The sequence below is a fragment of the Pogonomyrmex barbatus genome, unplaced genomic scaffold (genome assembly GCF_055798465.1).
Source record: "Pogonomyrmex barbatus isolate J1 unplaced genomic scaffold, ASM5579846v1 scaffold3, whole genome shotgun sequence".
Lineage (NCBI taxonomy): Eukaryota > Metazoa > Arthropoda > Insecta > Hymenoptera > Formicidae > Pogonomyrmex > Pogonomyrmex barbatus.
In genome coordinates, this window is record NW_028297127.1 from 13,338,169 (window position 1) to 13,350,833 (window position 12,665).

Consider the following 12,665-nt stretch of genomic DNA (forward strand, 5'->3'; position numbering starts at 1 on the left):
AATTTGCGATTTTTTTTTTATTTACACATGATTTACACTGATTAATCTGAACGAATATCTTTAGTGTAAATTTGTATTATTTAAAGAAAAAAAAGATACTTTTTATTCATTAAATTTTTTAATTTGTTATTTTCGAAATATCGACAAGTTTTCTGTAATATCGAACAGAACTTTACCGACAGAGTCGAACTATGCATCTTGTTATGAGGTTCCTCAAAAACTATGAATGAAGTCAAATGGAGTTAGTATAAGTGTTTCTCTTCAATTTCCTTACATGATAATCGAGACGCGCGTGAATGTAATAGTTTACAAAACGATGCGTATTGAAAATTATATATGGAAAGACTATTTTTTGAAATGAAATTACAAACAGGGGGCCTCAAATAGGAAGCTCAAATAGTGAACATTCGGAAAGAAAAGTGAGAGGAAGTTTTCCGGTTGGTTTCTATATCGTAGTGCATAATGGTTATCTGTAAATACTACCGTCAAGGCAATTGCCGTTATGGGCAATACTGCCAGTACGAGCATATAAATCATTTCGGTAAGACGCACATTTTCATATTCTTACGATTCGACTATTGAATAATATCGTGTTATTTATTTTTCCAACAGGTAACACCAAAACCGATGATGACATTGTGTAAGTGATATAAAGCATATTTATTTATGCTATGAGTTCCTTTATACATATATTTATTATCAAGATTGATTTTCTCATTTGTTAACTTCCTTTATAATACAAATAGTATCATGGTGGCCAAAGAGGTACTTATTGCTGAGAGAGGGGGACAGTGGTTACTGTCATGTTTTGGACCACTCAAAGAGCGACCCTGTATCCCAGGCATGGAAGATTTATCTCCAGAAGAAGTCCGATGGGAGATGTATCATGCGCAGAAGAATGGCATGGTTGAACAAGCAGTTAGTGGGATTATAAATATGTTTTATTTGAACACAAAACATTTGTAAAAAATATCTGAAAGATCCTCATGAAAGAGATTTTTTCATTCTTTGTTATATCAAAGTAATTTGTGAGGATGCATTTATAAGCGAATCAGATGTTAGATTAGAAATTGTTTTTAGAAACTACATTTTCAACAATTGTGCCAAGATATGAAAGCAAAAAGGGAGGCACTGAAAAATCCCACACAAGAGACAATGACATTATTGGTACGTTAAACAATATGATTTATTCAATGTAATTACTTTTCTATAACTAATGCTCGAATATATATAATCATGTGATTATGTTTCAGAAAAAGATTTTGGGAAGCAACCAGAAAAGTAAGTTAAATACAATATAATGATAATATAATCGAGAAATCATCTACTATATTTTTTATAGCTTCTCAGATGGGCTTGGTTAACAACACGTCGACTAATACTGTGTTCGGAAACACAACTTTCGGCGTGCAAAATAATCCATTCGGTGGAGGTGGATTCACTTCGAATAATATATCGAATAATAACACATCGATATTTGGAAAACTCAGTGGTACTACAACATCCGTATTTGGTGGAGCAGCGACCTTTGGAAATAACTTCGGTGGATTTGGTACTACGACAAGTAGTGCTAATTCTATTTTCGGCAGCACAACGAGTACATCGACATCTTTCAACAGCGTACAAAACAGTACATCGACATTTGGGACGCCTCAGAATAATTCAATCTTCGGATCATCTCAATCATCTCAAAATGTTTTCGCACAAAGTGGCACCGTGTTTGGCGCAACAAATCAACTCGGCAACGCATCTACCACTTCGTTATTCAATAATCCAATAACTTCGCAAGCGAGCACTTCGTTGTTTGGTGGAGCAACCACTCCAGCAACTACCTCCAGCCTGTTCGGCAGCGGTGGCTCGTCTACCGGATTACAGAACTCTGTTTTCGGCACGTCGACTACGTCATCATCTGGCACCTTCAACGGTGGGATGTTCAGTCAGCCGAAAACGCAAATGCCTGCGTTCGGCGGAGCGCCAGTTTTCGCGGGGGTAGGTTCGAACTACTCCAGTAATTCTACTGGCAGCTCGATATTCGGTAGCAATCAAACGTTCGGCGCTCCTGCGATATCCACGAGCGGTATCTTCGGTGGATCCACAGCCACCGCGACGCCGGCATTCGGTACATCCGTTGTTGCCGCCACGACTCCATCTTTCGGTGCATCCACTGCTGCTACGGCGCCGGCTTTTGATCTAAATCAACAGCCTAGTAATAGTACCGCCTTCGGAACGACAGTATCCGCCCCGAATGTCTTTGGGACGCAAAGCACTGACAACACTATGGGAATAGGTAACAGTACACCATTCGGCGTGCCATCTGCTGCAATTAGCAGTCCATTCATCACTACTAGCTCGCAATTTGATTCTACAAGCACGAGTTCGGCACCATTCGCCGGCACGGGATTCGGCATGGTGGTCGCAAGCACAAATAATACCTTCGGCACCACGGAAACGTCTTCAAATTCGATATTCGCGAACGCGGGAACTACTTTCGCACCCTCCAATGGGGCCGCCCCAAATTCCTCGCCATTTCCCGCATCGACAGCAACATTCGGCAGTATTAACGCTTCCTCGCCATTTGGTTCGACCGCCGGCACGACACCCGCAAACCCATTCGCACCGCGGGCACAGCAAGGCAATACACCATCACCATTCGGAAACATTACGCAAAATCAAGCTAGTACTGTCAATGCATTTCCATTTGGAAAATCGCCGTTTAACACCACTACAGCTAATATCATCATCGATGACAGCGTTTACAGTTTAGATGATGCATTAACAGATGAAGAGAAGAGCATGTTCTTGGCAGACAGATTTATTATTGGCAAAATACCACTCAAACCTCCAACTAAAGATGTGATCCGATAAAGTTATTTTGTAGCGACATGTATTTAAGACACACATCTGTGATAATGTTTTTGTTATTTGTAAATATCCAAATCTTTCTCTTCGTATGACTGATCCAATCACATTTTTAATATAGATTAATCTAAATAAAGATTCTTACCCTATCAACATTATGTAGTTCAACAGTCGAAATCAACCACACAATGTAAATTATATGTATAAAAATTACTTTGATTGAAAAAACCCATTTTGATATCTAATTCCTTTTAATCTGATGAAATAAAGTTGTTATTGAGCTGTCGTAATTTGGCTGCCTATCGTTTTACAATGTAATTATTTAAGTATAATCAACATAAATAAAATATACACTTTTTATATCAACGTCTTTTAATTTAATGAATAATATATATTATTTACATATATACAAACGATGATCGTATCACAAACTATGAAACTTCATCATAGATTTTTGTAATGGATTACTCCGTGTGGAAGGATTGGGGCAGCAGGAGGAGGAGGAGGGGGAGCAGGAGGTACGGGAAGCGATGGGACGCTATTAATGAATTGCGTGCCTTCCGAAACCTGCAAACAATTATATACACGCTATTCCTAGGCTCACACAATCGGATTCGGTATTATGTCTAGAGTTGTTTATAAACACACCTGTGGCAAGTGACACAGAGAGTTCGACGGATAATTACTTCGTTGCGCATAAGTCGCAGATTGATTGGATGTCTGCGATAGGCCGGGTGGTATACCGTTCGAGGGCTTATATCCGCCCTAAAAGAAAAACGGAGTTCTTAGTAACGCACGAAAATCGAATGAACAGTATCTATAATGTTAATTGAGAATCATTATACCTTGTCATTCATTTCAGGAAATATCGTACTCAAGTTGAAATTGGTGAGACTGGTACCCGAGGGATGATGCGGCATGGCCATCGGATTGCTCGAGACGATTCCTCCGCGGACCATGTTGGAGTTCATGGTGAAACCAGCCGTTCCTACAGTCGCGACACCCTGAGCGCTTGCCATAGCCGACGGCGGAGGCGGTGGAAGACCGTTGACAGTTTTAGCGTAGACATTCGTTTGCGGGTGATTCTGGTAGAGAGGATTGGCATGTGGCGGCGGCGGTGGTGGCGGAGGTGGGGGCGGCGGCGGTGCCAGGAAGGTCGAGTGATGGTAATCTTCCAAGGGAGAGTTGATGCCGGACAGTGGAAACTCCAGATTCTGCATCGGGCCGGTCTCGAGAACTTTCCGTTTGCCCTTTTTCGCAGCAGTGGAGTACGAACGTTTATCGCAGTTGGGATGCTTCCCGTAGTGCTGATTCTTCCCATTGGCGTTTCCGGCCGTGGTGGAAGTCGTGTTTGAACTGGATGTATTCGCAGTGCTGGCGCTCGACGAGCTGCTCGTTCCAGCCACATTTGGCAGTAGAAAGTTGTTGGCCTCCTGAACATAATCAGCGGCGTTCTCGTGCAACGGCATGGCCATATAGCTATTGGGCGTGTTGGAAATACTGGTGATAAAGTTACTGGTGGGATAAATAGAATTAGCGGAATTAGATGAATATGCGTATGTGTTGAAGTTTTGATTGACTACCGATTGACCGTAACCGCCCGCGGTACCGTCATCCGTTGGCGGTGCGCTGGAGAAATAATTTATAGGCATCATGGCGGTATCCGCGGACAAGCCGCTCTGGAACTTGTTCTGCGAGTAGTTGGTCGTGAATTTGATTGATGCGTGTTTATCCTGGTGGCCGCCAGTGTCGTGAATACTAGTCCCGATTAATGCCTCCGCGGTATAATTGCTTTTGCAATTTCTGCTTCTCCAATGAACGTTATTCTGCTGATATTTCTGTTGCTGCTGCTGCTGCTGCTGCTGCTGCGGTTGCTGATAGCCCTGTTCCGTGAACACATGCCCGGACGATTTTTGCTCCTCGTGTCGCTGATGCAAATTATTATTGTCGTTGGTTGCCGTAGACTTACGAATGTCCATTTGCCGCTTACTTGTTGTTCTAGGACTCGCGTTATTCTTCCTTTGATGTTTCCTAACTTGTTGCTGCTGCTGTTGTTGTTGTTGCGAATGCTGATGCTGATGCGGATGATGATGCTGATGTTGCTGATGCTGCTGATGATTCTGCTGTTGATGACTCTTCTCCGCTTTTTCGTGTTCCACCAGCTGACTCACGGACAGGAAGGTGGAAGCCGAATGCTGAGCATTTTGAGTGTTCAACATCGCGTGTAGATCCCGCCCCGACACGTTATTCGTCTCTTTCTCCTTTATGGACGTATCCTTACTCTGTTCCGTGGCGATTCTCGACGATGAAGTCGCGGCGCCGAACAAGAAATTCTGTTTCTCCAGATTGGCACTCAAATCAAGATCACCCACCAGATTTTGCAAACTCGACGGTACAATGTGCTGATCGAGACATTTAACTGATGACTGACTGATCGTGTGATCGATGTTATTATGCACGGTGTTCTTCGTTGGTGACCATGGGAACGGTTGCTCCTCGGAATAGAAGGTCTCCGTTGGTCTCTTCGGATCGCTTTGCAGAACCGGTAGATTCGGAAAACTATGTGCGGCGGCGACGTCGTAATTGTTGTAAAACTGATTCGGCGTACCCTGATTGTACGTCGGCGTTTGGGCAAACAGATTGTTCTGACAAAAATCCAATTCCTTGCCAATCGGCGGTAGAATAATGTCCGTGACATTGGCATTGTGCTTGACCTCCGGCGTCATCATCCAATTGACCGGTGCCTTTATTGAATGTTGCTGGTGCTGATTACCTTTGGTTTTATTGTTGCTGCCATTATTGTTACTATTGTGTGACTGTTGCGATTGTTGTTGCTGCTGTTGCTGCTGCTGACTGTGCTTCACGTCGCTACTGTAACCGCTATCATGCGGCAAAACAGAAACCTGTCCTTGAGCAAGAGTCTGGTATTTGTGCTGATTCGGTTGCTGCATCGTTTTTTCCACGTACTTGAAGTTCACGCCGGTGTAAGCCTCGATTGAATATTTCATCTGCATGTTGCTCTCCGTCAGATCGAAGTTAATCTGTGGCTCGTACGTGTACACCGTCTTTTCCTGCTTGGATGATAGATTCTGATGATTCTTCGGGCCGTGTTGCTGAGATTGCTGCTGTTGATCCATAGTGCCATACTCATTCTGCATGTAGTCCGAGTCCATACCATATTTGTTCTTGCTCTTACCACCATCGGGGAATTTGTAATCATTGCCGGTCTGCTGATTTTGCATTCGATTCTGCTTCGATGGATCATTCCTGGGCTTTGGGGTATCGACGAAGGGCTGCTTCTGTGACTCGATCTTTCCTTGTCGCGATTTGTCAATACCAGTCATGGGCTGGGATATCGAGCTACTTGGATAATTGTCGCCAATCAATACTTGATTGGGAAAACTCGAATTGTCCTTGTGCAACGGTACGTAGCTGTAATTCTCGCAGATAGTCTTCGCTTCGGTATTATCGTTCGGATGCGACTGTCCCTGATCGTAATGCACTAGATTGTTGCCGCTGCCACCACCGCTGACCGGCGAGAATGTCGTCCACGAAAGAATACTAAAGTTTGATGAGTTGTGAGCCACGGTGGTCGTTGACTTGGCATGATTCTCCGTCATCGTGCTCTGTTCATAGTTGGATGTGGCGACAAACGATGTCTGTTGTTGAGAATAACGTGCAACGGCGCTTTGCTGTACTCCTACTGGTTGCTTGTTATTATTGTTGTTTGCCATGGCCGAGACGGTATTCGTTTTCTTCTCATCCTTACCGGAATAAGAAACGTAACTATTATGAGTGTCGCTGGTATTCGTGTTCAAAACATTCGCCCGTTCGCTCGAATTGTTCATCGCTTCCTTGACGTCGTATTGATACGACTGGACAAACGGATCTACGTCCAGCTTCTTCGAGGAAACATAGCCCGAGTCGCGTATGTGATTGTGCTGTTGTTCTTGGATCTTGGAGCCGAGCACATCGCTCAGTTTCGTTTCTTGATTCGCTTGATTTGGACTGTTCAATGTATCCGTGCTTTTATTCAGCTTGGAATAGTTTCGTTGGAAGGCGGTTTCCGAGGAGCCCTGACTCGCAGTTTTCGTGGAGTACTCTTGATTCCGCGATGAAGTGTTCGCGGCTTCGTTGTTGCGGGCCGTATACGATATCGAATCCTTCTGCGATATCGCTTTTGCTTGATCTCCAACATAATCGTTGTGAGAGTTCGCGATAACGTGCTTTTTTTGAACTGTAAACGTCTGCTGAGAACCGTTCAAATCTAGGAGAACATGACTGTCCTTAGTTTGGTTATACATGTGTTGCATGTCTTGAGAGGCCAGGATCGGAAGAGAGGACTCCTTAGTCGATACGGAATAGCTTTGCATACTCTGGGACGTCACCGGAAGACCTCGGTCCATCTGATTAGCATAATCGACACGATGATCAGAAACAATGCCGGCGGAATCAATAAGCACATCCTTATTGTGTGACGGATAAATCATGTGCGATGAACTTTGCGAACTCTTGTCCTTCGTTTGAGTCGGATAGTCCGTTTGCAAGGACCGCAAAGTCGCGGACGATGAATTCGTTGTCACTGCTGCGTTCTCGAGTCGCGTGCTCAATAGATTCTGGGAACCGTCGATATTGTCAACGCGCGAACCGATCGTGGGATTCGATTCCTGTGTCGTCGCGATGGTGTTTTTATACATAGGCGAGTTGGACGTATGTTGCAATGGACCAAGACCATTGCCCACCATTGTCGAATAGCTCGGCAAAAAATCTTGCGGCCCGGAGTATGCCACATCGGAATTGCGGCTCGTTGATGCTTGAGATGGTGTGCAATTTGCGATGTCATTCTTGTCAGGGGAGATATTGAGCGGCGCCTGAGATACGATTACGTCAGCACTGTTCAGCACATTCGCTGTCCTCAATTGACCCGGACGACTAGACGGATGATTCGTCGCCAGATTCGAAGAGCTGCCTACGATGCATGAAGAATCCACGGCAGAGAAATTGACTGAGGGAAATGCATTAGTGGTCACTACAGATTTTTCTAAGTTCGGCGTTAGGACGGTCTGAACTATCTTATATGGTTCCCGTAAAGTTTCCTCGTTTACTACCTTCGGTAGTGACTTCGTCGCGCATTCCATGGGAACGATTATATCAGTATTCGCGCTCACGTTTGCAACTGGGGTTTGTTTCTCCTCACAGGAGATTTTCAGCCGCTTCTCCGCAATCGCGTGCGATGGTGACGACGTCTTAATCTTAAAGCTGTTCGGCTCCATAGTGCCGATTTGCAACAACATCGGTGGAGTTTGACTGTGATATTTGAAATCGTCTTTCATTTCTTCATCCAATACCTCGGTTTTGCCGTTCAAAGAAGACACCAATGGAAAAGCCATTAAGAATGCTGCTGTGGGTGATATAGATTCCGGATTATGCGAACTGGAGGGAACCTGCAGAGAGGCGAATATGTCGTTGGACAAATCCGAGTGTAGCCCATCCGTTCTATTGCTGATCGGTACAAACGTGTTCTCACTAGTGTACGACAATGACTTTGATATTTCGTCTTTTGAAGTTTTTGTTAATTTAGTCTCATCATTGATCACGCTAGTAGTCAGCGATGATGATGTTGAAGCTGTTGATGATGATAATGATGACGACGATGACGACGGTGTTGCAGTATCGACAACATTTGCGTCGGATTTCATCGTCGTCGTAGTATTCGTGTCCAAGTTTAAAATGATCTTGTTGCTTTCTGCGCCGTTTATTGCATCGTTGACACGTTGTTGTTCCTTGGCCGTCGCCACACGTAGAAGACTATCGAAACGTGTTCCCAGATTGCATGTCTTCTTTGTCGCATCCGAACCGACGGCCTTCTCCGCCGCTTCGACGTCCGTCAAGGTCGATTTCGCACCTAATTGCTCCATGTTTTCGCCATTTTTTTCCATTATGCTGTCTATCGACATGTTGAAGTCATTGGACGATCGATCAGGCGCGTCTGTTTCGTGTGACTCGTTAGAAAACTTATCTGAGAGAACACTCTGTGTTGCAACGATATCTTCAGTTTTCTTATTCATCTCGAAGCAATTCGTATCCACAATGTCCATCAACTTGCTTGTCGTTTCTTCACAATTAGAATCGTTCGCTGTTTGAGTAATCGTATTACTTAATTTCGCGGTAGCGGATTCCATTTCACTGTTCACAATCGCACGTTCGTCTTGAATGTTTTCTCCTATTTTCTCGATAACGTGCTTCAAACTTACAATGGGTTTGCAGATGGCTGAGAAATCCGTCGCTTTTGAAGTTGTCGGTTGGATGGATTTTACTTCTTCGTTTGTGTCTTTTCGCTTTTTATCTTCCGGCTCATCTGCAGAGTCAGATTCCATAGATAAACCGCGTTTAAATGGACCTTTTTGCGAGACAGCTATATCCTCTTGAATCTTGGCAGTTTCCTTCGATGATTTCTTCTCGACGTTTAACTCTTCAATCGTTTCTGGCTGAACACTTTGAATGTTTTTCTGGCTCTTGGAATGATTCTTGCTATTTTTGGTTTTTACCTCAGATTCCTTTTTATTCGCACTATCTTTGGGCTTCTCCACCTTCTCTTTATGTATCGCCGGAATAGGCACTTTATAAGCCATAGTTGTCTTTGTAATCTCTTTACCCTTCGGCAAAATAGTCTTATGTCCACCGATTTTCGTAGCATTAATAATATTTTTCACATTAGATGCCCAATTATGAGAATCGACAACCATATTCGCGCGAATATTCGGAACGGTATTCAGAGTAACTTTTTGCACAGTATTGATCAAAGCGTGATTGCATATAGAGACAACGGAATTCTGAACACGATTCGCTAAGGGTTGCATTACAATCATCTGACTCTGTTGCGTATTACCGAGAATTATCGGATTCGTAGGCGCTTGCTGCGTATTCACGATGATGTTCGACGTCATCGGAGTTACGAGAGGCATTAGTTTTCCACCAGACAAAATAAGAGTACTAGGAGTTAAATTGGTGACAGTATTGGCCACACGTGGTAACGTCGAATTTTTTTCATCCTTACATTTACGTTTCTTCTTCAACGACTTTTCATCTTTTGTTTTCTTTTTCGATTCATCTTTCTTATCTGTTACGAACAAACAATCTTGTTAATAATGCCAACACGTTTATTAACATTAAAAACATAATTATTATTTGAACTTACCAGTTCGTTTTTTTGTATTGACTGAATCTGTTGCAGTTCCCTCATTGATAGAATCTAAATTAAAACATAAAAATAACATGAGTCAATATGATTACTGAGTAATGGGAATTTTATGTAGTATCATTTAATTGAAAAACAATTATTCTAGATTTATTTATACCATTTTGATATTCCGCTTCCTTTGACTCAGTTCCAGTTAAACTATTTGTATTATCAGAATTAAAATTTTTGCTATTAGCACAGTTCACTCGATTCTCTTGATTCTCTATCGAATTACAGACATGCTTAGCAGTGGTAGTTTCCTCGGACAACTTTTTCGAAGCCGATGGCGTTGTAGATTTTCTCTTAGAAGGCACTTTATTCTCGGATTTTTCTTTCTTCTTCTTTTCTAATGTTTTTTCTACAATTACAATTTGAATTGAGAAAAAATTTTTCAAGTTTTTGCATCCACACATAACATACTTACTTTCTTCAATTTTATCAAAGTATTTATCTACATCATCGACATTAATTTTATTCGACCACTTCAAAGGAGATATTTTTTCAAGAGCTGGTTCAGCTGGCACAGAAATTCCTGCTTCTTTGAGAAGAGCAGATAATAACTGAGTACGTGACATCAGCTGTGTTACAAGTTTTTTTAAGCGAGCCAATTCTTCTTCTAAAAGATATCAAATTTAAAATATAAAATGTTTTTTATCTTTTTATTGCTCTTCTCCTCTCAGTATACTGTATCAAAATACATACTGTGCGCCTCAGAAGCGTGAGTGGAGAATAATTCCTCAGTACGACTATGGAGGTCTTTTATGTACTTCGATGCGTGGATCAGGATGTCGACCTTGTTGCGCTTGCGACCTTCCTGATGTGGCGGCAGAAGATCCGCCAATGTCTTGAAGTACGTGTTCATACGTTTTCTTCGATCTCGCTCCCATGTTTTTGCTTTGCTGCAATGAGATTTTCGGATAGAGAATCAGATAGGGACACAATGATCAAGTGAAAATTTTTAGAGCACAATCTGCTGTCTTCTCATGCGCGATTAAGACACGCTTTTGAAACAGAGGAGAGGAATTCGGGCGGGAAATTGTGAGGAACCTGGATTACGGGTAGATCGTCGTGGGTGAGGGGGAGAGGGGAGGGGGCAGGCAAGTGACGACGGGAGGTTAGAGAATCAACAAAACTCGCAAACTCACGTGTTCTCCTTTCGTGGCATAATTTATCCGCTTGACATCGTTTTGCAGACAGCGTGCCGCGAGAAGCGCCGGTGCGTCACTTGCCACCGACGTTACACGCTCGCAAGAATCGTTCTGGTGTCTCCGACATTCTCGTTCGGCTGACGTACTCTCGCGAAACGCAAAACACAGTGCGCGGCACAGCTGGCTGCGGAACGTAGCGGTAGAGGGAAGCGAGCGGAATAGAGCGGCAACTCCCGACTGAGTTTTCGTCACGCCATTGTAAGAGAGGGATCTGTCTTACCGATGGAACGATGAGGCTCCCACTGCGAAGTTAGCGGTGGAAGATGAAATCGAGTGACGCGCCACTCGCTCTTTGATCGCCGAGAACGTCGGTATTATTTTTATATTCGAACCTGTACTTTCGCGCGTTCTTCATTTTTCCTCTTTTTCTGTCCGTCTAATTATATACCCGTTTTATTTTAAGCGCATTAAAAACGTAACGTAGTTAAAACGACATATCACTATTTCTCTTCTACGTTCGATGACGTGACGTCAAATGCGAGGTCATGCTTTTTCAGCTGTTGTACTCTGTGCCCTTTTTCTTTTATATATTGTCCCTCCTCCCACGCCCGTTTAAAATACGAATGATTGCGCGACTCGCGCTTTACGTAAATGTGAGAGACGTGAGGAAAGACTGGAAACGGACTTTCTTTTTGCCCGCGGGATTATTTCGAATCGGCGCGGAGATCGATGATCCAGCGATCTCACGTACTATGACCTTCGGCAACTGGCATGGCTTGATCTCATCGGGAGAAGCGCCTTTCACGATGATCTACTCGCGGTCGCGGTGTCCGATCATGCGTAAACTTTACTTGAAACGGAACGCGCAAGTCGCCTCGACATTATAAAAGCTTTACGGAACAAGGACAAGGACGTGGAAACGGAAATACAACTGTCAGCGATATCGACTTGTTTTCTTAAACAATACATTCCATATATACGCAAATCGTCCTTGAGTATTTACATATAAGGAATATTAACTTCGAAGAGAATTCTGGAATTCTTCTTCAATTCAATTTTGCTTTGCAATTAATTTTATCAAGATCAATTAGTTTAATGAAACTCACTTCGTGGAAATCTCCAATCGAAGCTTTCGATTTCTTGTTCTCTCATCGAATTGCAGAGGCGATCGAATCTCGCGGTTGTGCATCCGAGGAATCAGCTTCCGAGGAATCGCTTCGCTTCGCGGAAAAAGGAAGAACTCTCTCGTTTTCCTTTTACATAACTTCAATTTAAGCGCAGAAAGTGTAAGAGTGAAAGAGAGGGAGAGGTGGAGAGAGAAAAAGAGAACAGGGCGCCTTGCACGGAAATGATTTCCCAGCCTCCAAAGCCGTTTGCGCGGTGCGCGGGCGGCGGACACACGTAAACAGTGCGCGCAT

General features: G+C 43.3%; 2 protein-coding genes across 3 annotated transcripts; one reads left to right on the forward strand and one right to left on the reverse strand.

Moving 5' to 3' along the window:
- The first annotated feature begins 201 nt into the window (after window positions 1-201).
- On the forward strand, window positions 202-3,219 carry LOC105424547 (uncharacterized). Its single transcript, XM_011634835.3, has 6 exons — window positions 202-541; window positions 613-640; window positions 747-918; window positions 1,081-1,167; window positions 1,254-1,281; window positions 1,343-3,219. Exons 1-6 carry the CDS (start codon window positions 463-465, stop codon window positions 2,863-2,865), a joined length of 1,917 nt encoding a protein of 638 aa, XP_011633137.2. The 5' UTR covers window positions 202-462; the 3' UTR covers window positions 2,866-3,219.
- LOC105424548 (uncharacterized) lies at window positions 3,214-12,587 on the reverse strand. 2 transcript variants are annotated; one of them, XM_089079321.1, is made up of 9 exons: window positions 12,354-12,494; window positions 11,245-11,549; window positions 10,802-10,998; window positions 10,524-10,715; window positions 10,218-10,457; window positions 10,058-10,111; window positions 3,705-9,979; window positions 3,508-3,624; window positions 3,214-3,426 (listed from the first exon to the last, which is right to left on the reverse strand). In XM_089079321.1, the coding sequence occupies exons 2-9, from the start codon at window positions 11,262-11,264 to the stop codon at window positions 3,304-3,306; spliced, it is 7,218 nt and encodes a 2,405-aa protein (XP_088935447.1). In that variant the 5' UTR covers window positions 11,265-11,549; window positions 12,354-12,494; the 3' UTR covers window positions 3,214-3,303. The 2 variants fall into 2 exon arrangements, with proteins under 2 accessions (XP_088935447.1, XP_088935446.1); XM_089079320.1 differs by lacking the exon at window positions 11,245-11,549 and having other exon boundaries at window positions 12,354-12,587.
- Window positions 12,588-12,665: the final 78 nt, after the last annotated feature.